This window comes from Suncus etruscus, chromosome 2, assembly GCF_024139225.1.
Source record: "Suncus etruscus isolate mSunEtr1 chromosome 2, mSunEtr1.pri.cur, whole genome shotgun sequence".
Lineage (NCBI taxonomy): Eukaryota > Metazoa > Chordata > Mammalia > Eulipotyphla > Soricidae > Suncus > Suncus etruscus.
In genome coordinates this window covers 11,528,568-11,556,023 of record NC_064849.1, presented here as the reverse complement: position 1 = coordinate 11,556,023, position 27,456 = coordinate 11,528,568, and the positions used below count along the sequence as shown (strand labels likewise).

Below are 27,456 nucleotides of genomic sequence, written 5' to 3'. Positions count from 1 at the left end.
TCTTTGGTGATAGGGAACAGGAATGGAGTGGGCTCGGAGATCACTTCTGGTGATGATCAGGGAAACAAAGGTGAACATTAACCTTTTCAGCTATCTTACCTGAGATGGTTTCTGCATGATATTTTCCTTTTGGTACCAGGTATTGACAAGTAAAGAGAAAGACAGTTTTCAACCAGAAACCAAGCACAGCACACCTACATGTGTGTGAGCACATGGACACACACACACACACACACACACACACACACACACACGCCTACCCTCTGGAACTTATAGACAGACTTGCAGGTCCACTCAGCACAGACACATTGTGCACTAGATCACACACAAACAAGAGGACACAATGGGCCTGCACTGAGCAATGTCAAGTTTGACAACACCTGGACGACAGAGCAGCCAGAAAGAGCCATACGGTACCTTTCGGTGACTTAAGTGTCGCCACTGCCCAGTCACCATCAGAACTTCCTAAAAAATAACAATCAAGAGATGCTCATCTGTTTCCAGCTTCTCCAGGCCACAGAGCCCTCACCTCATCCCCAGGCATTCTGCAGGGAGCTCCAGCTGTAGCCTCCAAGGAGGGGAAATGGTGAGCAGGCCCCAAGGGATCCTGGGAACCAGGCAAAGGAGCCCAGGACCAATGCAATTAGGAGAAGAGCTTTTTTGTGCAAAACTTTGGAGCATGTCAAGAGAGCAACGCCCAACATAAGATCAAAAGAAGTCCCTGGAGACAGACATAACTATCTTCCATTATGTAAGAGAGAATTCTTGGGCATGAATTTAAATTCCAACCCTCTAAGGAAAGAAAGAAAACATCGAGTTACAAAAGGTCACTTTGGCTAATGATATCGCTCTGTTGACAAGAGATGAATGTGGGTCCAATTTGGCAGAAAAGAAGGGGTTGCCTTGTGAGACCAAGGTCAAGACTGGGGCCATTCCATAGCTTGTAACTTTGAGTTCTGCATGGTAGGGAGGGCAAGGACCACCTGAGCACACAGTCTGTGCTTAAAGAACATGGCTGAATGAATGAATGACAGTATTTCTTCATCTGAACTCCTAAGGAACGGATACCTCTAGCCAACTAGAAGGATCAAGCAATAATTCCTAGAATTAGGGTTTCTCCTCATTGAATTGTTTCAAATGTACAGAATGAGTCTAGAGAGGGGTAGAATTGAATGACACCAGGATCCACGATGCCCCTTTCCATGAAGGATGCAGACAATGATCGTTTCTAGCTCTGCCATCCCTCCTCCTTCCAAGAGTATCTCTTCTAAGATTGGGTTTTTCAAAGCGAGGCAAACCTGCCCACGTGTCTGCTCAGCAACCCCTGCACATTGGCTGCCGACCTGGCCAATCAGCGTGGACTCCTCTCTCCCCTTTTCCCTTCTTGGGGATCTACCAGGGAAGACCAAGCAAGTCCTTCAAGTGTCTGCAGTTTCCAGGACGCTGGAGCGGGCTGCCAGCTGAGAGGAGAGGCAGGGAACAGTCTGTGATCTGGATGATTACAGAGCACACATCCGGCCCCACTTAAACTTTTCTGGTTGGCCTCCCAGGCGTGCCAAAGGACACTCAAATTGCCATGTTCTCCCTGCGGATGTGAACGCTACACCCTCATCACTCACCCCAGAGGAGAAATTGGAGTGACAGGAGCAGTGTGACGTTAAAATTAAATGGGACCTGCCCAGAATGTCTTAGAGCTTCTGTTCCCTCTGACTAAGGGCACTTCCATCTGGAAAACATGAGGCCACTTCTCTAGCGTGGGTGGACACAGCCTGAACTAATCCCTGATCCCAAAGAATCTTGACCCTATCTTTTTCCTTGATCAAATCCAAGCCTACTGACCTTGAAGATGGATGGAAACACATGGGATCAGCTCTGTCCCTCTAATGACAGTCCTCTAAGACTGGGCTTCTGTATGGGACTAGACCCAGTTTCTTATATCTGTTCTAGGAATAGCAATTAATAAGATGTTACAAAGTGGGCCCCGAGAGATAGCACAGTGGCGTTTGCCTTGCAAGCAGCCACTCCAGGACCAAAGGTGGTTGGTTCGAATCCCGGTGTCCCATATGGTCCCCCGTGCCTGCCAGGAGCTATTTCTGAGCAGACAGCCAGGAGTAACCCCTGAACACCGCCGGGTGTGGCCCAAAAACCAAAAAAAAAAAAAAAAAAAGATGTTACAAAGTTATAAAATATATATTAAGGTCTCACTACAAGCTTGGAGGAAATAGAGGACAGTGATAACATATTTGTTGGGTGAAACTTAAATGCTTCTTAAAAGGATATAAACATGGGAAGATAGACATGAGGAGACTTTCTAAGATTCAAATAATCCTTCTCCACACTAAGGGGCCAGTTACAACTGTGTATATGTTTTTCTAACATCATACTACAGTAAAATTACAGTCTGAGTATTTTACTGTGGAAATTTGTGCCTCCGCTCGAGTATACTTTACACACCTCAGTTATATTTAGCATAATGGGAAAACTTTCATCTTCAAAGAGAAGCAATTCATACTTTTTAGTAAGCCTCCCCTCAGAAAAAAAATGGAAATATATTTCCAGAACTTTTCTTAGGGGGAGGTGGCCAGCTGGCTATTTCCTATTGATGCCTGAAATTAATCTGTGGATAATAGAATTGATTTCTGAAAAGAACATAGATTCTGAATTAGACCATCTCTACTACAACCCTCAGTCCTGTCATTGTGACTTTCAGAAAAAAAAAATGACTAGACTTCCATTGTCCCATCTGCAGGACTAAATTTCCCACAGATGCATGTGCTGAGGATTTGAGTGGTATCATGTGCTCCTTTCCTGCCATAACTTAAAAGGAAAAAAATAGTCTCATAGAAAGCAATCAGAGTCTGAGACCTCATTCACAACTTAAGGTTTTTACATCTGAATCCTATCAAAAGAGTGAGGAAAGGTGCTCCACCCTTTAAAGGTGTATTACTTCCTCATGTGTGGTTTTTGTTTGTTTGTTTGTTTGTTTTGGGGGGTGGGAGGTTGGTGGTTTTGATTGTTTTTTTTTTGGTTGGTTGGTTAGTTGGTTGGTTGGTTGGTTTTTGAGCCACACCCAGTGATGCTCAAGGGTTACTCGTGGCCATGCGCTCAGATCTCGCTCCTGGCTCGGGGGACCATATGAGATGCCTGGGGATCAAACTGCATTCTGTCCTAGGTCAGTAGAGAGCCTTATCACTGTGCCATCGCTCTGGCCCCAACTTCCTGGTGTTTAAAAGTGGATTTGGAAAATGCAATATAGTTCTAGCAAAGACCCTGTCCAAGAACAATAGATAAAAATAGTTTCATATTGAAATTTGCAATTGAAAATGAAGCCACTATCACATATTATCCCTAATGCTGATGCATTTTGTGTCTTTTCCACACTGAATAGACAGGTGGCATTGAAACATGTCATGGGCACATATTATCATAAACCTCTGGTTGCTGCAGGCTTAGCATCTCAGGCTTCCAGAGAAGAAACAGGACAAGTAGGTGAGAATTCAAACAACCAATTTCCTGTTTGAAAATTCCACAGGAAATTTTAATCCAAGGAAAGGGGGTTCTTCTTCTAGCACTCTATGTAGGAGTTTGACATCTCTGCTCTATAGAATTCCACCTGCTCCCATATTCACTGGAGGCTGATCTATGCTAGATTAAGTGCTTCCCATGAATCTATCCACATGAATCTATCATAAATTTAATCTATCATGAATCTTTTCCACAGTCACTACTGATGTGCTTTATTGGTATCTCCATTTTGAAGATGGGAAAACTAAGAGCCAAGAAAGTCTATGTAGTTTCTATAGTTCCCTGATAATCACCTCTACTGTGTCTTACACTCTGTGCTCACAGACTGGAGCACTCATTGATCTGTCTTCTGCATCCCCTGTCCTTGTGTGGAGCCTTGTAATAACTGGATTCATAAATATTAGTAGGGAATGTTTATTAAATTCCCCACAGTGAGCTGGGCAGATATTAATAAGGGAGAATAGATTTGTTTCCTGTCTTGGTGGGACCTACAATTAAGAGACACCAGATTCAATAATTGGCAAATGAAAAAATCAATTCAGCAAATGATCATTCAACTCCTACCAATGCCTCTTTTATAGAATCCAACCAAATTTAGCCTCTAACATTACCCTAGTGTTGAACAAGGAGCTCTTCGGTAAGACAAACCAGCCTATAGTTTTAGTCACATGTCATGTATGAACCCAAAGGCCAAATTGCACGAGAAAAGGAACTCTTTTTCCATTTAACTGGAAGTGATTCCAATAACCAAACTAAATGAAACAAAATGAAATAGAAACGAAGGCCAAACAACCAGTAACCCCCTCTCTCCCAAGCCTTGAGAGAATGGATGCCACCAATTTAACGACTTGTGGGTGTTCTATTAACTAGAATGAGAAGAATTGCTTAATTTTTTCATAGCCAAGATTGGCTGGGACTTGGAGACTACATAGTCTTGTGTCTTTATTTTCTCCTTTAAAAAAAAAAAAACTGGGCCCGGAGAGATAGCACAGCGGCGTTTGCCTTGCAAGCAGCCGATCCAGGACCAAAGGTGGTTGGTTCAAATCCCGGTGTCCCATATGGTCCCCCGTGCAAGCCAGGAGCTATTTCTGAGCAGACAGCCAGGAGTAACCCCTGAGCAAGGCCGGTTGTGACCCAAAAACCAAAAAAAAAAAAAAAAAAAAACAACTGAGGTGAGAGTTTCAGTGACTAGCTCAAACCCACCCAATATCTGGAGATGAAAACTACCAAGAGAAATGTCCTTTCCAGGAGCACTTTTGAACTTAATAGTTACCCTAAAGCTTGTCCCATCCTCCGCTCCCCTGCACTGAAATTTTGAGAAAAATGAGTCTGGTTATCAGAGGCTGCAAAACTTTCACTATCCAAATTTTTTCCAATATCTCCTTTCCTAGGTGGTAATGGTTTCATCAGTGAGGCATACCTCACCATTCACAACACAGTCATATTATACCCTAATAATAACATGCTGGAGAACAACTATTATGGGATTTACACCTCACTGCTACAGGCTGAGTCTCTGATTCTGGGGTAAGACATTGAATCAGACAGATTGATAATCTGCTTCTCACAGACCCCCTTTCTAGGGGGTCACCAAATCCTCTGTGATGCAGAGCGCCCTGGACTCTCTCAACAGTCAAAGGAAGCAAGAGGACAAGGGGGGCATGTCAACTAAACCTAGCACTGGGGGAGTTCCCCAAAGGAGAGCGTTTGGAGATTTCTAGCAGACATTGGAGTATTCTCTTCCGACAAGGCTATTTTTTGACTTTTGGCAAAGCTAAGTTCGCTCATTCATTCATTCATCCAACATTGCAGGAAATCCTGCTTAGAGGAAGAAAGGGTTCTGCCAGAAGTGTCCAATAAATTTTCATTCTGCAATTCTAATTGCGAGGAAATTGCAGGCACTTTTCCTGTAGCAGAGAGCCCTGCCCAAATGCTGGAAAAAATCCAAAGACTGTGGGAAGGAATTCCCAGTTATGACTTAGCCAGAGAGTAACTTTAGGTAATGGGACATGAATGGGTCTAAGAAAAGAGTTGTTTAGAAGTAGAATGACAAGTTCAACAGAAAAAGATGCCTGGGCCAATTATTTCTTTTGATATCATGACAAATATTAATTTGAACAGCACACTCTATCATCTCAGTGTGAAGCTTAGAAAGACAGGCAGCCCCCAATAGTGCACAAAGGGTGCACTGTGGTGACATAGGCAGTGACTTTCTCTCTGTGAGGCAACATAGGAGTTGCAACTACATGCATCCTCCTTGGCATATATGAATCTACTGGAATACACTTTGATGCACCTGCTATGCAAATGCACAGTAAAGACCAGGGAAATGGTGGTCCCTGTTGTGTAGACAAGGGTGGAACTGGGGTTGAAATTCAACATGAAACATGTGTAAGTGTAGTCTGAGGTCTCCAGAGATGCTATGTTTTTCCTCTCCACAATCTGCTGCAATCTGTCTGTCTGTCTGTCTGTCTGTCTGTCTATCTGTCTATCTATCTATCTAAAGGTTTCTGTCTGATTGTTCTTGAAGAGGTGGGGACAAGAATTTCTCAAGACATATCTGCATCCAACATATTCAAGGCTTCTTGCATGCACTTCTTGCAAGACTCTCTGCTAGGCACCTAGAAGCTTGTTTTATGAATCAGAATCACAGAATAAATTTGGTGGTTAATTCTGCAGAGTCTGGTTACCACCAACATCACAAATGTGGAACGTATGTTTGTGCTTTGGTTTATTTGGAGAATTCAGAACAGAAACAGTATTTTTCATCCTGAGATTGATCAGCAAGTGTGTCCCATCCTAACTTAAGTGAGGGAGTTGGATAGGCATAAAAAGGAGTGGAAAATGGATACTAAGGTGTAAGATGACACCAGCTATTAACCCAAAACAAAGGTGTTCCTCATCTTCCTCTTTCTTGTAAATCTATCCTTTAATAAGTAAAATCCTACCTGTATTGCTCTTGACCTTCCTCTTCCTGGTGTATGGGTATTGGTTTAATAAAGAAAGAGGCAATTTTGGCTTAGCACTTGAGAGAGTCCATGAGAAGCCATTGGCTCCATGTTTTTTCCTGACTGGCTGGTTTATTATTTCTTCACTGCTACTCTGCTTCTTCAGACTCCTCTGTGTGGGGTTTAGAAACATGGTGGCTGGGGTGATCTCACAACCCATGGGTTTTATTCACTAAGGAAAGGCATTTGGTTTGAAGTATCCTGTTGTGCAAGGTTTTTCAGGAACCAGAAAGATTGGGAAGCATTGGTCTAAGAAACAAGAGTAGAAAGACTACCAGGGAGGAAATCAATCTTGTCCCCAAGTAATTGTTTCTTGATGCTGAGGCTTCTACTGACATCTGTCCTGGGAAGGTGGGGACTCCATACTGGAGAAGAAGTTTTAACCAGACACGTAACCATAGCTTCCTGGGAGAGCTGTGCATACTTTGAATTAGAAGTCATAAAAGAATCTGTGTATGAATGGTGGGGGCACTGGAGCTTTTGCTCTAGGAGAAATATTTTTTGCTGGGCTGTCTTCTGACACACAAGCAACCTTGTCCCATCTTAAAGACTAAAGGAAAGAAGGATAAGTTCAGTAATACCCAAGACTGAGAATAAGTCAGTTATAAACCCAAATTTGTCTGTTTTTTCCCAGCTCTTAGTAAATAAGCTCAGAGTAAGTAGCACAGTAAGAAGAAACCCAGATTTGAAGTCACTGCCTCTGAGACAAGGAAAAGATGCAGAATTCTCAGGACACAGTAAGGGAGGAAGGAATCCACATCTGTTAAGGACACTGCAGAAAAGAAAAGAGCAAGTATAGTTGCTCCCAAAAGGGAGTTAAGAACTAAACATTTGAGATGGGACTTGTTTGTCCTAAATTTGGGGCTGATGCTATCGTTTTCCTCCATGACTCTCTTGGCCTCAGCTTCACATGGGAAACATATAGAGAGTTCTTTCTTATGGGAAGATCTAGAACCTGTTCTTGACAAGTTTAATCAAACTCTCTAGGTAGAATGGGGCCTACCTGCTTTTTTCTTTCTACCTGCTTTCCATGTGACTTAAAATTTCTGCATCTATCATTGAGATCTACTGGCTCAAGAACATTTGACATTGCCACAGCCAATCAGATTCCACCAACTGTGTGGTGATACTGCCCCTGTCCAATAAAACTTTTCCATGAGCATGTTGCTATCAAACTGGGGTATAGTTTGGCAGAGTCCCTGTGATACATCCTTATTCCAAAGAGGAAGGCTGGAGGGGTAAAAGAACCAAGGACCTGAAAGGGAGTGACAGTGGTATAGTGATTCAAAACAAAGGCTCAAGTCTCGGCTCTGTGGCCTACAGGTTGCCTGGATTGAAGGCAAGTTAAATTAGCCTCTTAAAGTATCTGCTTCCCAGTCTGAAAATCAGAACTATTTATTGTGCCTTCTGCTTTGTATGACAGTGGGATAATAAGAGTATATATGCAGCATCTGATGTAATCTCTTGTGATAGGTGAGAACTCAATTCATAGGGGGTCCAGGCTATCCACCCCAGGAGTCATCTCTACCTTGAAGAGCAGCAGCTGCCTGAAATAAGAATGAATTTATATACCAATTTCCCAGAGAGGGCTGTGTGGAAGATAAGGAAGATCTTCGAAGGGGCAATAAGTAGCAGGACATACGGAAAGAGAGGCCTCTAGAATTGGTCCTTATTCCATATAGAGATATTCAGAATATGGAGAGATGAGAAATAGATACGATATATGCTATACAAATGAGACATGTATAGAGAGGAAAAGAGGGAGGAGGAAAAGAGAAAGAAAATTAATAGGGCAAAAAAGAGAACAAGAAGATAATAAAGAAAATGAGAAAGGGGAAGAGGAGGAGGCAAAGATGATAAAGAAGTAAGTGAAGAAAAACCTGGAGAGGAGAAAAGAAAGAAAAAAGATGGTGGGGATTAGGAAGAAGAAAATAAAAATGAGGAGGACAACGAAAAAAGAAGAGAAAAGAATAGGAATGGGGAGAAAGAGGAGAAGGAAAATAAGAAGTAGGAGAAAAAGGAGAAGAGCAGCAAAATGAATGAAAATGGAGAGGACAAGGAGAAGGGGTGGAAGGAGAAAGAACAGGAAAACAAGGAGACACGAAAGAAAGAGGAGGAAAAAGAGGAGTAGAGAGAAATAAAAAAGGAGTGAAAAGGGGCATCTGAAAGTTATGGAAGGAACAGAGAAGTAGGAAGAGAGAAGCAATGAAGCAGTACTTACCCACTGCCTTCAAGGAGGCATACTTGTTCAGCTCTTTGCCAGGTGGTTGCTGTTCATATGGGTTGGAGATCTGGCCCAGGTTGGGGTAGGAGTGGGGGTGGCCCATCTGCTGGAGAAGAGGGGAGGTGGGAACTGCATTATTCATCTGGGTTGGATCTGGAAGAGAAGAGACAAAAATAAGGGTCACAGCAGGGACATAATCTTTCTCTCACCCACCACAGTCACATCCCTGGGCACCAAATCCCTCTACCCTTTGGAGATATAAGAGAAACCAGCAGCAAATGCACAGATGCCTCTGGAACATGGGTCTAATGCCACAATTAGATTGGAAGGAAATGTGGGCTGAGGACAAAGCTAGCATCCAGAACTCCCCATTCCTCCTAAATAAATCTTTGAATAAGCACTGAATGGATCTTCTTGTATTACAGAAACAATACAGGCATGAAAGATGATCCACTGAGGCCTAGTCAAGGCAGTGCAAATCAGAATAGCCATGAGAAGCCATCCCTTTTGCAGAGAAGTTGGCCAGCATGGAAAGAACACGAGTACCATCATATTGGCAAAGATGGAAGAAGTGAGGTATTTCTTAGGTGAATGGGGCTGAGTGCATTGCACCATCTGAGAAAGGGCTCTGGCACAGTTGACTGAAGTTTAACATGCATGAACGTGTTGAGCAAACAACCTTACTTTCAGAGTTGAGCCTTGAGAAATGGAAGCATCGGAATTCGAGGATATTTGTTCAGAGCTCTTCTCTGTACCATTGTTTGTAAAGTGGAGGACAAGCCCACAGACACCGAGAAAAATTTGAACTTTTATTAGCATGGGGATTCTTAAACAAATCTGTGGACGTGTGTATTAGGCACACTCCTATATGAGATGGAATATCTATCAGGTAGCTAGCTGTTAGAAATAAGTTAACTCTCTCCATTTCAAACTGGCTAGGTTCAACACAAACTTAAAGTGGAAGTAATACAAATACCACAGTGTATTTTTAAGGAAAAAAATGATCTGTATATTTTTGTGTATCACTCTTGAGAAATACATAAGAACTGTAATGCCACACAAGCTGAGTACTGGTTACTTGGAGGAAATGAGGTTCATAGGTGGAGAAGTTCCAGAGGGCTTCTCAGAGTTTCTATGTTGTAGGCTGGGACTTAGAGGGAAACCAGATATCTCAAAGTATACTAGGATATAGAAGCTCTAGCAAAGGGAGGTCAGGCAGTGGTAAGCATGAGAAGTAAATTTCTAGAAGCCAAATGTAGTCCAGAAACTCACCAGATAAAATAGGGAACCCTAGCGTCTGAGATAAAATTTCTGGGGAGCAGGGTAAAAGAGAACACAAGAAAGTCTGGAGAGTGGCAGGATCCACAAGACTTAGGTAAATGCTCCCATGCTTTGAGAGCCATGGGAGGAACTAAATATTAGAGGGATCTCAGAAGGATAATTACAACTCAATGTCAGGCAGGCCATGGGGTCCTGCCTCCAGAAGCACGTGTATATACCCGACTAATCATGGTGATAGTAACTGGAGGTATCTTAACAGTTCCCCTTTCCAAGGACATTATTTACTTTCCGGCTTTTGTATTGAATGCCAAGAGCTCCCACCTGCTCTATCCTCACCCTTATCCATGGAATTCTTTTTTTGGGGGGAGAGGGGGTCACACCCGGCAGCGCTCAGGGGTTACTCCTGGCTCTATGCTCAGAAATCACTCCTGGCAGGCTCAGGGGACCATATGGGATGCCGGGATTTGAACCACCGACCTTCTGCATGCAAGGCAAATCCCTTACCTCCATGCTATCTCTCCAGCCTCAGCCATGGAATTCTCAACCACCCAGGGTCCCTCCCAGCTTAATGCACTCTCAGCCCCTTATCCTCAACAAGGGAGTGTATCAGGGTTTTGACAGTGGCTACTCTGCTGACCTGAAGTGCCAAGACCTGTCCTTTGTCAAGGTGGCAACAATCTAGAGGTCACAAATGCCTTCCAGCATCTGTGGATTGGAACAGTTGGAACAGAGGTCAGTCATCTTTGCCTACCAAAGGCTACCTTGTCAATGTCTGAAATGTGGTGGGCTCTGAGATTCCTCTGGAGACCTCCACTCTGCCTTTGCACAGTGAAAACATCCTTCACCAGACATAAGGAAATGAACATGGCCATGTGCCTGTAAAACTCTGCACAAAAATGGGGTGACCCTGAGAAAGGCCCAGCAAAATCGCTCTCCTAGAGTTGCCCAGGCCAAAAAGCCAAGGAAGACTGGGTCCCTGAGTGAAAGGCAGATCCCTTTGTCTGTGAAGTCAGGCGGGAGAAATCTGGCCCTGCTGTGTGATTACCGATTGGGAGAGACTGTGCATGTTGCCTGTGTGTGTTTCTCTACTGTTCTTCTCCTGAGCCTCTCCTGAGTGGGCTGAGAAGGGCCCAGCAAAATTGCTCTCCTAGAGGCTCCAGAAGAGCACGGCTGCTCCACTTCACTTCGTGACCACGTTCTTTCTAACTTATGAACCCCACCACAACACACAGAAAAAAATCACTCTACAAGCATGACAATGGGGAAACCTCGCAGGCAGACACAGAGAATGAAGATAGCTCTGATGACCAAAAAAATTACCAACTATCTGATTAACCTCTCATATAAGGAATCTAGAATAGAGATATGGAGGATCCTCATGGAAATAAAAGTAAACATAGCTCTAGTTGAACAGAACACAAAGACGGAAATCAGACAACTCCAAACTGAAATAACAGATCTGAAAAACATGGTAGCTCAACTGAAAAACTCAATGGACAGCCTCTCCAGCAGGGTAACAGCAGCTGAGGATAGAATCAGTGAACTGGAAGATCAAATGCAGAACTCCATACAGCAGAAGAAATTGGGAAAAGAAAACCTTAAGGCAAATGATCAGACAATGAAAAAAGTACTCAAGGAATGTGAACAGATGAAAATAGAAGTCTTTGATAAACTCAACAGAAACAATATAAGAATCATTGGAGCCACAGAGGCCCAGGAAGGAGATCCCCAGGAAGAATCAACAGTCAAAGACATCATCACAGAGAAACTCCCAAAGACTGCAATCAAATCCTACATGCCTGAAGAATACCAGCTAGAAGAAACCAGAAGAAAAACACCCCAAGACACATCTTAGTTACAATGACAAATCCCATAGATTTTTCACAATACTAAAAGCAGCAAGATCAAAAAGGGAAATTACATTCAAAGGAGCATCCTTAAGACTTACAAGAGACATATCAAAAGAAGCACTCAAGGCCAGAAGACAGTGGTGGGATATTGTGACAAGACTGAATAAAATGGAAGCTTCACCTAGAATACTGCACTCAGCTAGACTCATGTTCACGTTTGAAGGAAGGATACATAGCTTCACGGATAAGCAACAGCTCAGAAACTTCACAGATGCAAAACTAACCTTAAAGGAAAATGGGTGACCCTTAGATGTGGCCCAAAGTCCAGAGTTGGCCAACTCTAGATTTTATCTCTGAGACTGAAACTCCAATCTTTGAGATGCCCCGTAATCTTTCCTGATTTGTTTCCTTTACAACCTTAGAGAGGCAGGGGTGTGTGTGTGTGTGTGTGTGTGTGTGTGTGTGTGTGTTTGAGAGAGAGAGAGAGAGGAGAGAAAGAGAGAGAGCTGAGGAATACTCATTTAGTTTCATGCTTTCAACCCCTTTCTCCAGAGTTGATTTTAGATAACTCCACTCAAGGAACAGATAAAACATGATTGATTGCTGGGATGCCACTTCTGAGGCAGAGACCACCCTTCACAGAAGTGCAGAAGTATGATGGCAATGTCACCCAGACAACTGCAATATCTGAGCTTCTGGCTAGCTTTGGAGGAAGTGGGCACAGCCCTCTGCCATGACAGCTCTGTGGTGGAGACTCAGTGAATATTAAAAAGACCCAATATGAATGAAGTAAGTGGTTTGAGTAACTTTCACTCAAAGATGGAAAAGCTGGCTGTTAGAACTCAAGTAATTCATGCTTCTGACTGCAAAAGTGGGCATCTGACCCAAATCTGACCAATCATACTGTCTCCTACTTCTCAGCATAACTGGACCGCAGATAAACATGTGGTCTGACTTGGGCCAATCAGAGCTCGTCCTTGAATATTTTTTTCCTTTGGATTCTTTTGAATCCAGGAAACCATAAATTCAAATGAGCTAGGGCTCAGTGAATGGAAAAAATTTCCTCATTGTGAAGGAAGAGTAGCAGGAGGAGAAACAGAAGGGACAGATCCTTCTAAATGAGTGTCTTACTTTTGGAGCTCAGTCACTTAAATGATATGGAGTTTGAACTGCCTTCAAGGATGTCCAGATTGCCTTTCGGAAAAGAAATATCTCTAGAAAAAAGGCTTCCCCGTGAGGTTACAAAGTAGGAACTGAGGGGTTGGGTTAGCTTGAAACCGATGTTACCTCTTGGGTATTTTTTTACAAAGCTTTTGTCAGATTTTGAAATTTCAAATTGCTTAATTAATCTGTGTCTTAATGAAAGTCTTTCTTTTTTAATTCCTAAAATAGGCTTCAAACACTATTCTAGCTAAAGAGTGGACGCCACTGTAGATGGTAATCCTGAAAGAGCCTTTTTCCCCATTTCTTTGCTCCCTCCATCATGGTGGAGACTTCCCCTTCTGAGCTTGCCAGGGGAAATGCTAAACATGTCATTAAAGAAAAGATACGAATCTGTAGAAAGGTTCCTTGCCACCTGAGACAGCCTTTTAGGTTATTAAGCAGAATAGTTACTATTCCATTATAAAATATTTGCTTGGGGATTATTTCTTCCAAGTCCTGCAATACCTCAGGGGGCAAAACGTCGTTTCTTAATTTGAGCGAGCCTGACCAAAATTTCTAACCAAAAGAGGAAGCAAGAATACCTCAAACTCCCAGTTCCCTCTCCACACTCAGATCTACAGGGAGTATGGTTCTGGCAGTTGCAGATAGCCAATTTGCACTGCCTTCCAGGCCTCAAGCATGCAGAAGTATTGAAACCAAATCCCAGGGCAGCAATTCAGAATAATTCAACAGACATGGGTGACTGGGCCTTTTTTTTTTTTAAGGTCATTTTCATTTCCTTAATCATGTCAATGGTCCAGACCTGGCCACCCAATTTCTCTATAAGTTAGCTTCCCAGAAATCTATTCAGTTAAGGAGGAAAACCATAGGTGTTGGGTACAGGGAGATCCATCCAAATTTTGAATCTAAGAAAAATAAAGCAATAGGTGAAGAATAAAGTGGATAGAGGCTGGACTGTAATGTCTAAATTCTACCATTTCCAATTGAGAGCAATATATATATTGTATATATATATATATGGAGGTAAGTGGATAAGATTTACAGTTAGAGATATGAATATATGCATATAAGTTTTAGAATTTTGTGTGTGAACATATGCATACATATTCAATATATGTATGTATGCATATATTGAATATGTATGCATATATATTCATATATGTATGCCATATGTAAAATATATACTCAATGGTGTGTACATGTTTATTTTCTTTGGCACAATCATGACCATAGGAAAATCTAGTAGAAACAACAATATTTGCTCTACTCAGCAGGATGAGATTTTTTTGAGATATCCCTCAACCTTAGAATGATCACACCCAGTGTCCCTCTTTAGAAAGGTACTCCCAGACCAATTATGCAAGGAAACATTCTCACTCAGTAAAACATCCTAATCCTTTCAGAACCCAGACACAACTAATGAGGACTCGGTGCTCTGTGTCACATTCTATCAAGACCCCTATGCACATTCGTAAGACAGAAAGGGGACTTGAATGTTGCACAGTCACTTCCAAAAAATCCAAGAGACAATTCCTCTTATTGGAAAAATCTCGATGGCTATTTTACCTCCCAGGCAATCATTATATATTCATCATCTTTATGTGTGATCTTGCCATCACTAAACCAAGAAATAAAATAAATGTGATTCACATAGGACCAGTTCAAGTTCAAATGCTGTTACAATCCTACGTTGATACACCAATATCCTCAGAATAGGAAGAGACAAAAGAGATAATAGTGTAAACTTGTCCAGGCAACATGGGGAATCTTTTGAGATATCACTAGGAAGTACAGCACAAAAAAGCACAAGAGGGGTCAAGGGCATTGTTTGATTTTACATATATAGAAAGCACTAGCCCTTTGGTAAAGAACTTCTTAAGCATTACCTAGCTCCTTTAATCCCCTTCTCAAGCCTTGAAGTGAGTGTTATAAGGGTGTTTTAAAATCAACACCTTGTTTTAGAACACTTTTAGATTTCCAAACATATGGCAAAGATGGTGCAGAGTTCCTACCTAGCCCAGATCCAGCTTCCCTAACATTTTGTAGACATATGGTACCTGTGATACAAGTACCAAACCAACGTCAATACATGACTACTAACCAAGTTCCCTATTTATTCAGATTTTCTTAAATTTTGACCTATTCTCCTTTCTCTGTTCTAGAATTCCATCCAGGTATCACATGGAATTTTATTGTCTAGTCTTAGGCTCCTATTCATTGACACAGTTACTTGGACTTTTCTTGTTTTCCATGACGTTCATGATTTTGAGAAGAACTAGCTAAATATTTTGAAGACTGATACTCTACTGGCATCTGTCTGATGATCTCATTTGGCCAGTGATTTATGTTATGGCCTCTCTAACTCATCAGTCCATTCTTCCTCACATACCTGAGTGTCTATGATGTACCACTATTATATTCAGTAGACTCAAGTCCAAGTGATTACTAACACTAGGAATTCATGCACTTTCCCCAGGGCATATCAATGTACAAGAGCTCATGAAATTTTTTCTGGCCCAAAAGACTAGTGATGCTTCTTCCCAGGATTCTTCTTCAGTCACCCTATTTCCAAAACATTTTCTAGGCACCCCCACCTGGTTTATATATCAACAGCTTTCCAGAAAACCTCATAAAATAAGAATGAAGTTTTAAGCCAACCAATTCTGAATTCAAAGTCTAACTCTTCCATTGACTCCAGGTATCAAAATGCAGGAGATTACACCTTTTTGTGTCTCCTTCTTTTTGAATTTACTAAGATAAATACCATGGCAAGCTACATCCTCATGAGATTGAAATAGTGCATGAACCTGGTACTTAGAGTCACACCTGAAACATTGTGAGCAGCTGACATACTAGAACTGAAGTACTAAGTCCACTATTATATAGGAAATCAGGACAATACGATTGGCAATCCAGAGGAAAAGGCTGTTAGTTTTCTATAAGGTCCCTTTCGAAACTTTGGACACTTCGAATTCTTGGGTATATTCCAGATTATTCCAGTGATTTAGAATATGCAGGAAGGTTCCTGAGGTATCCACTACATAGGCAAGTCTTCCAATGGCCCTCTCCCCAAAAAGATTGAACAGACATTCAGAAATCATAACAAAATTCCAGTATTTAGCTGTGTTTTTTCCCCCTCTTCTTTGCAAACCTCTATTCCCAGCATTCTTTCTAAGAGAAAAACCCAAAAATTATAGTTTGAAACAAAATGTATATTTTTCTCTGGCTACCAGAAAAAAAGAGAAGAAAATCAAATCCAACTCAAAATTGCATGAAATCCATCTAAGGAGAACATAGCAGGCTAGTGCTTTCACCAGAAAAGGTTTATGTAGAAAGAGAATTAAATGTATTGGATTGAATCCTAGCAGTAGAGGGACCAGCAGGGATTTGCAATGAAGAAAAATATACATACATATGTAACTGTAAAACCTTTGGCAAATCAGGTGACTGTGCTAGTCGAGGGTTTATCTCTATTGAACATGCAGGCTCTCTTTGCTCTTGACCATGGAGGATGGTACTAAAGGAATTACAGATTTAAGGATTTAAGGTTCACATTGGATCAGGATGGATATATGCACTTGGGAGCCTGATGGATGGAACATCTTAAGTTTTATCAGAAATATGACAGACTAGAAATAGGAAAAAGAACAAGGAAGAAGATAGAAAGTGTAGAATGTAGATGATATCAGTCTACTTTGGGAGCCCTGGGACACAGCAAAAGAAGGTAGTGGGTAGGCCCATGGGAGAGAAGATGCTTCCAGCATCAGAAGGTAGAAGACCTTCTTCAGTTATATTATTACTGTCGTTAAACACACAGAGCTCACACCCTGCTTTCCCCTAAACACATAGAACTCACACCCTACTTTCCTCTAACCAGATTGGCTAAAGTACATTTTAAGTATCCCACTCTCGCCTAAAATAAACTGAGTAATCTCCTGAAGTTGCTCCTGGGTGGTTTGAATCTGTAAGCACTCATCCTATGTTCTCTGCCCCACACTAAGCTGCCTGATCACGAACTTACCCGGGATCCCACAGCACCGGCTTATCAAGAGAAATTATGGGAGGTGGCTGAAAACAGAAGGGGATAGCTTGGAACAGCTTGCCTGTGTATGATGTTACAGTATCATTTGTATAGTGTAGAACAACGTGTCTATATATGATATATGATGCTATGGCATCCTTTGTACAGCGTGGAACAGCTTGTCTATGTATGATACTTCAGTATCATTTGTATAGTGTGGAACAGTTTGTCTGAGTATGGTACTACAGCGTTGCTGGTATTCTTTTGGACAGAGCACATATCTAAGGTGGTTTAGCTCACCCTGATGACTCAGCAGCATCATTATAAGTGTAGAGGTTGTTGGGGGTCAAAGGAACCATCCATTCTCCTTCCAGAAGTCCATTGCATGAGAGGATATAACAGAGTATACTGGGCCCTTTGTTTAAGAGACAGTAAGTCGTATGGTTAAATTTCCTCCCCCTCTATTTTACCCCTCTGTATCATCTCCTTCTAATTTAATTTACTGATTAATTTTTTTTTCTCCTCAATCTTCTGTCATCTGAATGGTGAACTATGGTCAGTTCTCTTCTCCTTTTCGTTTTCTGATCCTACCATGGTAGAGGGTTAGAAGTGAGATACTCCACCTTGTTGGAATTAGTAGCAGAGCAACAATGGGCCATATATAAAGACTCTTTTCTTCTGCAGAATGCATTAACCCTAATCATTTTTCCAGGCTCAGCAAGACTCACATGTCCCCCAAGGGACCTCCATAACCCCATCTCATCTTAAATCCTCTTTATAGTTCCCTGTATTTATCTGCTTAATATACCAGAACCAAGTGCTAGAGATTGGACCTGGGGAATTGAACAATTGAAATGTATTATCTTGTATGGGGAGACTCTAGAAGTCCTACATTTAAAAATGGGCAGTCTGAGTTAGTTCCTTTGGGTGGGGGAGCATGGGAGAATATGTTTAGTGCCTCTTTCCTGGCACTGGAAGTGCTGGAATGCTTTATCATCATCCCTTGGCTTGTAGCTGCATCACACCCATCTCAGCGTCCATGCGTACCTGGTGTTCTCTCAGCTATGTATCTGCATTCCAGTGCCTCTGATCTGGAAAGTTATCATTTCAGATGCCCACCCGACTCACCTACAACATGATCTCAGCAATAAACTCTGCAATCCCTCTATTCAATATGTGGTAATACTTTGCTGGGACACCCACAGAGCAATCTCCCAGGGACCTGGGAGATACTATCACTCCCCAAGACCCCCTTTACTTCCTCTCTTTATCCAAGGACTATATTTTCCATACCTATTGACCACACCTCTACAGCTCAAGAATCTATTCCCCCTTTTCATCTTCCTTCCCTGGATTCAGCCTGGCCCCTTGCATGGAAATAAAAGTCTACTACAGGAAATGGCAAGGAAGTAAAAACATTCATTTATCAGAGGCCTGCAAGGTGACAGGCAGGGAAGTGAGGTGATTTGCCTAAAAGTCAGCTTTATCTCAAAGAAAAACGCAGTAAATGTGCAGGTTTAGAGAAAGCTACTTTAGTGGCTCTGAGATTTGTGTTTTCTTTGGGGGAAACCTGTGTGTGGTGCATAGGAGTTTTGTTTATGGATCAGTTGATATTTTGGGCCACACATTTCAACAGCAAAATTACAGTAAGCAAAGCATCAACAAACACTGGGAGTACTGTCTGCTTGGGGTGGAGACACTCTTCAAGTGGGGACAGTACAGGCAAGCAGCTGAAATAAGTTTCACCACATCATCTCTAAGAGGCTCCACCCGGGTATACAAAGACACTCCAGCAGCCTTACTCAGGATCATTTCAGCAAGTACTTCGTGGACACCCTTCTTTGGTTGAAGCCTTAACTAGTCAAAGCTTGGGACATACTTATCTAGAGTCCTGATCACTCCTACTTTTCTCTAATGAAGAGTTGGCTTGATTTGGGGACGCAGATCAAAGTGCTTTAAGTGACATGGAGTAGAGGTGTGGTCATACATATAGTGATCAGGGGAGATTCCTGGCTCTGTGCCCAGGAGTGACCACTGGTGATGCTCAGGGGACCAGGTGTGGTGATCTGGAAGTTCCATTTTTAAGGGACTCTTATAAGAGCTGAAGTAAAGGATTATGGAATTCCCCAATAGTGTACATAAGTCTCCCGTGCCCTTTTTCAGTTTCTGGAATTTCCCCTGTCACTTCTTCTATCACTCAAAATACCAATTACTAGAGAGCAAAGTAAGATTATAGAGAAAGACTAGATTTTTAAGAGACAGCTGTTGGGGTCAAGAAAGATAGTACAGTAGATAAGTAACTTGCCTTGTATGCAATTGACTCTGGTTTGATCCCATCACCCCATATGGATCCCTTAAACCCACCAGGAATGTATTCTGAGCAAAGAATCAAAAATATGCTCTGTACATGGCTGGTGTGCCTCCCCCCCCCCAAATTATAGACAGCTGTTTGGTTCAAATCCTGCTCCACTGTCATGTTAGTCATGAGACTTTAGGAAAGTAATTTCTCTTCCTTTTTCATTATAGCCATGTCTCTCAATGCATATTAGGGGGAGAAAAATGAAATTATTCTACTCAACTGCAGCACAAAGCCAACAAAAGAAGTGAAAGCTGAGTCCAGAAGAGCTATCTGCACACCACAATCACAGCAACACAAGTCATAATACTTCTGATGTGGCAGCAGACCAAGTGTTCACAAAGAAAATGTGACACATTCTTACAGTGGGAAATAATTCAACTTAAAAAGGAAGGAAATCTTAGTCCAGCCCTTATGGAAAACAATATAGAGAGTCCTCAAAAAACTGGAAATTGAGCTCCCATTTGACTCAGCTATACCACTCCTAGAGATATACTCTAGAAACACAAAAATCCAATACAAAAATCCCTTCCTCACACCTATATTCATCGCAGCACTATTTACTTAGCCAGACTCTGGAAACAACCAAGATGCCCTTCAACAGATGAATGGCGAAAGAAACTGTGGTACATATATGCAATGGAATATTATGCAGCCATCAGGAAAGATAAAGTCATGAAGTTTTCCTATACATGGATGTACATGGAATTTATTATGCTGAGTGAAATTGGTCAGGGAAAGACACACAGAATAGTCTCACTCATTATGGGTTTTAAAAAAATTAAAGACATCGAAATAATTCCCAGAGATGAGGGCTAGAAGAACTGGCTCAAGATATGAAGCTCACCACGAAGAGTGGTGAGTACAGTTAAATAAATAACTACACTGAGAAGTAACATAACAATGTCAGTGAGTGAGGGATGTAGAAAGCCAGGAGTAACCCCTGAGCAATGCCAGGTGTGGCCCAAGAACCAAAAAAAAAAATTATTCAAACTGAATAATCACTTGGAAATAAAAGCAATTTGTATAAAAGACAATAAATTTTTTTAATTTTATAGTAAAAAAAAGAAAGGAAATCCTGACATAAATTTTCATGGAAAATTCTGAATAGAATAAACCACAAAAAGGTGTGTGTTCTGTGTAATCTATGTTCTTCAAGCCACCCAGAACAGCCAGAAAGAATATTCTGGGTGTTTACCAAGGGTGATGGGGAAGGAGACGGGAATTACCATTCCAGTTTTGGAAGATGAAAAAGTTATGGAGGTGGTTGCACCACCATATAAAGATACATTACTTGGTTAAATTGTGCACACAGAAATAATTTTGATGGTAATTTTGTGGTAAAAGTCTTTCCCACAATTAAAAAAAAAAGAAAGGAAAGAAAGGAAATGTTGAGAATCTTACAAGCACATTCTTCATTAAATATAAACCCATTCTCTTAGTTTGGAATTACTGGGTTCATTTTGCAGATAAGGAAACTGAGGCAAAGGAAGTCTGTCAACTACTTGTTCAAGGCCATAAGCAGCAGAGACAATGTCAATTTTTTTTTTTTTTTTTGGTTTTTGGGCCACACCCGGTAACGCTCAGGGGTTACTCCTGGCTATGCGCTCAGAAGTTGCTCCTGGCTTGGGGGACCATATGGGACGCCAGGGGATCGAACCGCGGTCCGTCCAAGGCTAGCACAGGCAAGGCAGGCACCTTACCTCTAGCGCCACCGCCCGGCCCCGACAATGTCAATTTTATCCAAATTTAGCACTTCTTATTTTAGCACAACTGATTGTAAGACACAATTCAGGACAGAAGAGAACAAGATAAATCTCCAAACACTTCCATGATTGTTTGGTTCATCAAAGAATCTGTAGTGTTGAGTCTTTTCCTTATAACATTTCCATGTTTTAAAAAAAATTCAAGTCCCAATAAAAGCAGTCTAATCATTTCCTGCCATAAACACTCAAGGTAGTGATTGTTTAATAAACCAAATTCTTCCTAATTATAGGCTAAGCAAGTCATTCATAGTACACTTATCAAATCATTACTGTGGGTCAACCCTAGGTCAGTCATCCTTCTGAATACTGGAGAAAGATCAATAGATCAGACCCATTTTAGTCTTTGGGAAACACCTTGTTCAGTGTAAGAAGCAAACGGGTAAACCCCTTTCCTCACACACATGTGATAATGAAATCAGGTTCAAAAACCAGAGGCAAAAACAGAGGCAATCTCTGTTTCAAGAGAAACATGTAGAGGGCTAGAGTCATAGCACAACAGGTAGGGTATTTGCCTTGCACACTGATGACCAGGGTTCAATCACTGGCATCCCAAATGGTCCCCTGAGCCTACCAGAAGCAATTTCTGAGCAGAGAGCCAGAAGTAACCCCTGAGTGCCACCAAGTATGGCACTCAAAAAACAAAAACAAACAAACAAAATACACTTAAAGTAATCCCTCCCAAACCAAATTCCTAAAAAAAAAAAAAAAAAAAAAAAAAAACTTTAATCACATCACTTCACCCCCAGAGAGGTATCATTATACATAAAAAGCATTGCCAAAATAGTTTAAAAAATTGACAATGCCATGTCCCAGCAATGATGTAGAGTCACTAGAACTCTCCTACATCACTTGTAAGAGACACAGAACCCTTGGAAAAATAGTTTAGACATTTCCTTGAAAGTTAAGCTACTGATTACAATAGGCCCTCTAAAATCACTCCTACATATTTGACCAAACGAAATGAAAAATTTAGGCTTGCACACACACAAAAAATAACCAAACACATATGACTCATTCATTATCAGTCAAATCTGAGAAAACTGAAAACAAATCAAATGTTCTTCAACTGATGCACTGATAAACAAGTCGCAGTATATCTGTGCAGCAGATGACTTCTCAGGAGTAAAAATAAAACAGATCATTGCGCCGGAGTGGTGGTGCAGCAGTAGGGTGTTTGCCTTGCATGCAGCTAACCTAGGACGGACCGTGGTTTGATTCCCCACGTCCCATATGGTCCCCCAAGCCAGGAGCGATTTCTGAGTGCAGAGCGTCACTGGTTGTGGCCCCAAAACAAAAACAAACAAACAAAACAGATTATTATAATATACTCACTGTGCTCAATTAAAGAATACAGACTCAAAAACCCAGATACTAAAGAATCCCACATATAGGGCAGTCTGGAAATGGCAAAACTATTGGGACAGGAAATAGGTCTGTTGTTGCTAAGGAACTGATTATAACAGGCAGCCTCAATGGATCTGGGGGTGAGTTGGGGTGATGGAATAATTATGCCCTTGATTGTGGTGGGGCATGGCTCCATTCATGCATTTGTAAAAACTCAAAGTACAGATCCCAAAAAAGAATGAATGTTACTGTATACAAATTATTAAAGCTAATTTTAAAATTTTAAATATATATACATATAAAATAAAGGGATCAACTGCTTGGCAACAAAGAGTATTATTGGCTGGCCAGAAATTTTGAGGCTATAGAAAGAACATCAGGGCCTAAATGGGAACTGATTAAAAATGGATCCCACAGCCTAGGATGTGAGCCAGAAAAATTTAGAGATGCTCAGGACCCAGAGGCAGTAGCGACTGTAAATAGGGTATAAAAAGAGAAGGAATTGATAAGTCCTCAGTTTTGTGCTACCTAAGAAGTTGTTCTAAATCGTCTTTTCTCTCCCCAAACCCTTTGGGTTCATCACCTTAACAAGGCAACTATCATGATTGAAAAATCTGAAATTGGAGTAACCCCTGAGTGTCATCAGGTGTGGCCCCAAAACAAAAAAACAAAACAAAAAATTGGAATAACAGACCCTTACCCCAAGCAGGGTGGGGTGCTGAGGAAGAAATACTCCCACTCAGAAGACTTCTTCCCCAAGAAACCCACAGAGTGATCAGTTTCTTTCCTCCCTCTTTGTAAGAATAAGCTTTAGAAATTGTAGCTAACAATAATTTCTTCTATTCCCCTCCCCCAAGAAGACCATAGGACAACTCCAGCACAAAGTCTAACAAGGAATCTCAGCCACAAAGGTTAGTACTCAGTTTAGAGACACTAGACACAGACAAATACCAACACCATGAAATAGGGAAGAAAAACTCAAAAAGTGGAAGAATTAAAATGTAAGGCAGTAGAGCCTAAAGAATTATTATATTGGGGCTTTAAGATAAATGTAATTAATGGTGCCAAAGAGATTGTATTGTGCTTAAGATATTTGTCTTGCCTGTGTCCAACCTTGGCTTGACTATCAGCACTGCATAAGGTCCCTCAAAGCACTACACAAGGAGATCCCTGGGCACAGGACCAGGAGGTTAGCCCTGAATACTGCCAGGTATAGCCACCCCCTAAATCAAAAAAAGACAAAATGGTTATTAATATTCTTAGGGAGTATAAAAGAATATTGAAATGCAAATGAAGAATAGGGAGTTATGGGGCCAGAGCTTGATAGGGAGCTTATTTTGCACTAGGATGACCTAGGTTTGATCCCATGTGGTCTCCAGAGTCCCACCGGGGAGTGATCCTTGCATGCAGACCCAGGAGCAAGCCCTGAACACAGAGCCAGGAGTAAGATCTGAACATAGCTGGGTGTTACCCCCCCCCCCACTTAGGGGGCATGCACCAGACATGGATTTTTGCCTTCCTCTCAAAGAATTATTTGCCAAAAGGCCCGCTCAGAGAAGTCAATCATTTGACCCTTTGCGTGGATTACTGGCGGTAATTCTAACATGGTTGTAACATTATATTTTCTCTTTATTTGGCCACTATAGAAATTCAGCCTCAGCTTTCCTACAGACAAAGAAATGTCAGTACCAAAGCCCTCCAAAAGTTCCTTGCTGGCTAGTTTATTTGTGACTTGTATCTCTAATATAACCTGGTGCCAGCAGCTTGTTTTTCTGAGTCTAGCTCTATGATGGTAAACAATTATGTCCATCCCCCCTAAAATCTATTTTCCGGCAACCACATAAACATCATAAATATCTCTCTCTCTCTCTCCTCCTGGTTTCTTGAAAAACCTGCTTTTTGCTAAACCAAAAACATCTCTAGCTCTTGTTTCACAGCCCTCTAGAAGGGGTCTTTCTCACCTATAGGATAGTCATTTGATATGTAGATTCTAGGCCTGTTTCCCCATTGTACTGCTCTCCTACTCTTTGTTCTCCCTGACGACACCTTGCATACCAGAGTTTGTGCTTAAAAATGTCATCGGCTGAACAGTAAATTTGTCTCTCGTCCCTTGGATGTGGGTCCCCATACAATTCATTTTGTGTGGTCTCATTTATTTCATTTTCATATTTCATATTCATCCGCCTTTGTGTACCCGCTTATTCCTAGTGAGAATTATCTAACCCACTAAGGTTTTGCTTGGGGACGCTAACACGTCTGCAGCAGCTGGGTGTGGCCCCAAACAAACAAATAAAAAATTAAAGATAGTTATGAAAAATGAACCAGAATTCTTAAAAAGAAAGATGGAGGCAAACACCGTTCTTGAAACCGAGATGAGGTGCAACAGGTGAGTTACTAAAGAAACTGTGGTACATCTACACAATGGAATACTATGAAGTTGTTAGGGAAAATGAAGTCACGACATTTTCTTATACATAGATGGACATGGAAACTATTATGCTGAGTGAAATGAGTCAGAGGGAGAGAGAGGGACACAGAATAGTCTCACTCATCTGCGGGATTTAAGAAAAATAAAAGGTAGTATGGTAATAATACTGAGACAACAGAGATGATGTTTGAAAGGACCAACCCATGATATGATGCTTACCACAAAGCGTGGTGAGTGCAATTCACTACACCAAAAACTATCATGACAATGGTAGTGAGTGAGAGAAGTAAAATGCCTGTCTCAAAGAACAATGGGGGGGGGCATTAGTGGTGGGAAGGTTGCACTAGAAAAGGGGGAGATACATTTTTATGACTGAAACCCAACTACAAACATGTTTGTAATCATGGTGCTTAAATAAATATATTAATAAAAAATAAAGAAACTGAGTTAAGGAATTTTATCAAGATTGAACCACATTTGTATGTTGAAGATCAAGACAGACTGAATAATGTGGGAGGCTAAATAGGCAGAAAACTGACCCCAGAAATCCAGATAGCTTGTACCTAAGTAGAAAGAAAGCCCTTGGGGCTGGAATCCCTGCTTCTTCTCTTTAAAGAAATATCCCTTTAGACACAGTTCTCCCAGATGCAGACACCCTTTGGCAGGTAAAAGCATCTAAAAGCAGTAGATTAGCACAGATAGGCAATCAGCAGTTGTTTTAAAGCAATAAATACTGACTGTGAAGCATTCAGCTAGCAGCTGAGGGCTGCGAGCCCTTGACCCCAGCTTTTCACCTCTAATTTCTGTCTTATTATCTTAATCTTCTGCAATGACTCTTCAACAAGGTTCATCAGAACCAGTTCCTTGCTTCTAGAAGATTCCTTGACTCTTCCAGTCTCAGTCTGGAGATCATTTAGATCCCAAGAATAGAAATAAACAAACCTGAAAATACACTGTCTAACAAGCTCAGTGTAGCTGGAACAGAAAGCACAGTTTTTTTCCCCTTTAAATTGATATTTAATTGAACTGTGTTTATGTGTTTGGATGGTCTCAGGACCTAACCAAGCTCTTTGCATAGTGGATTACTCCTGCAGTGCTCTGGGGACCATATTGGGGGTGTGTGCCAGGATAGAATCCGGGTCAGGCATGTGTTAGGCAAGTACCCTGCCCACTGTACTATGACTGGTCCCAATTGATCTTTTATTTTACTGAATTTGCTATAGTTTGATATTTTCAGAGGTTTTTTTAATTTTTATATTTTTACATTTTATGTATCTATTTGCTATTGATTGATTGGTTTGGGGGCCACACCTGGTGGCGCTCAGGGATTACTCCTATTTCTGCACTCAGAAATCGCCCCTGACAGGTTGGGGGACCATATGGGTTGCCTGGAATCAAACCATATCACTCCCAAGTGGGCCGCATGCAAAGTAAATGCCCTACTGCCGTGCTCTCTCTCTGGCCCCTAAAATTTTTATTAAATCACTGTGAGATATAGAGTTAGGAAGTTGAAGAGTGAGTTGCAGCTATGCAACTCAATATCCATCTTTTCACTAGTGTGCATTTCCCACCGCCAATGCCCAGTTTCCCTTCTGTCCCCACCTCCCAACTTCCAGCCTGCCTTTATGGCAGACAGGTCCCACCTTTTCCCTTTTATGTACCATTAGCCCACCCTCAAGTCATTAGTAGCACCTAGACTGGGATCTACAGAGAAATAAAGGTGGGGCACAGAATAGGCAAGTAATATGGGCACAAATTCAAAGAGGAATAGAATCTTTTTCCAGTGAAGTGCTTCCAAACACTGGACAATGGAGAGGTCCAATGATCTCTGACCTTGGAGTTACCTGTGCTAAGTGGCTTACCCTTTCTGTTCTTCCGGTGTGCACTTACAGAACAAGAGAAATGACATTTCTTTCTTATAGTTTGTTTTACCTCAAAAATATCTGGTAAAAACTGAACCCAGAGGGATGAGTAAATTAAACTACCAGGGCAAGCAACAAACTATAGTTTCACCTTACAATGGGTCAGAACTTGCGAGGGATGCCTCCGACTGAATCATTTTTAAAATAAGATTCCCTTCAGCTTGCTAATTGTTTTGGTATTACACAGCCCCCAGTCATCATTGTCTGGGGGAGGGTTCTGGCCACCCCCTCTCAACTGTCTTAAATCCAATGGCAGCTTTGCATTAGCTTACCAAGGTTGGTAAGGGACTAAAATTTAGATGGATTTTTCCATTTGATATTCCCTCACTCCTGCTGGTTCCCTTAAAATAATTCTAAATGTCATAGAAATATACCCTCGGAACACAAAAATACAATACAAAAATCCCTTCCTTACACCTATATTCATTGCAGCACTATTTACCATAGCAAGACAAGGTATCTTGGAAACAGCCAAGATACCTTTCAACAGATGAATGGCTAAAGAAACTGTGGTACATATACACAATGGAATATTATGCAGCTGTCAGGAGAGATGAAGTCATGAAA

The 27,456-nt window shown here is 41.5% G+C and overlaps 1 protein-coding gene across 1 annotated transcript in view; it reads right to left on the bottom strand.

The window, feature by feature from the left end:
* The window catches only part of LOC126001294 (protein shisa-9-like), a 213,121-nt gene that overhangs the window by 18,337 nt on the left and 167,328 nt on the right, over nucleotides 1-27,456 (bottom strand). The window contains exon 2 of the mRNA XM_049768528.1: nucleotides 8,755-8,910. Coding sequence (XP_049624485.1) covers nucleotides 8,755-8,899 — 145 coding nt within the window. The 5' untranslated portion in view covers nucleotides 8,900-8,910. The remainder of the gene's footprint in view (nucleotides 1-8,754; nucleotides 8,911-27,456) is intronic.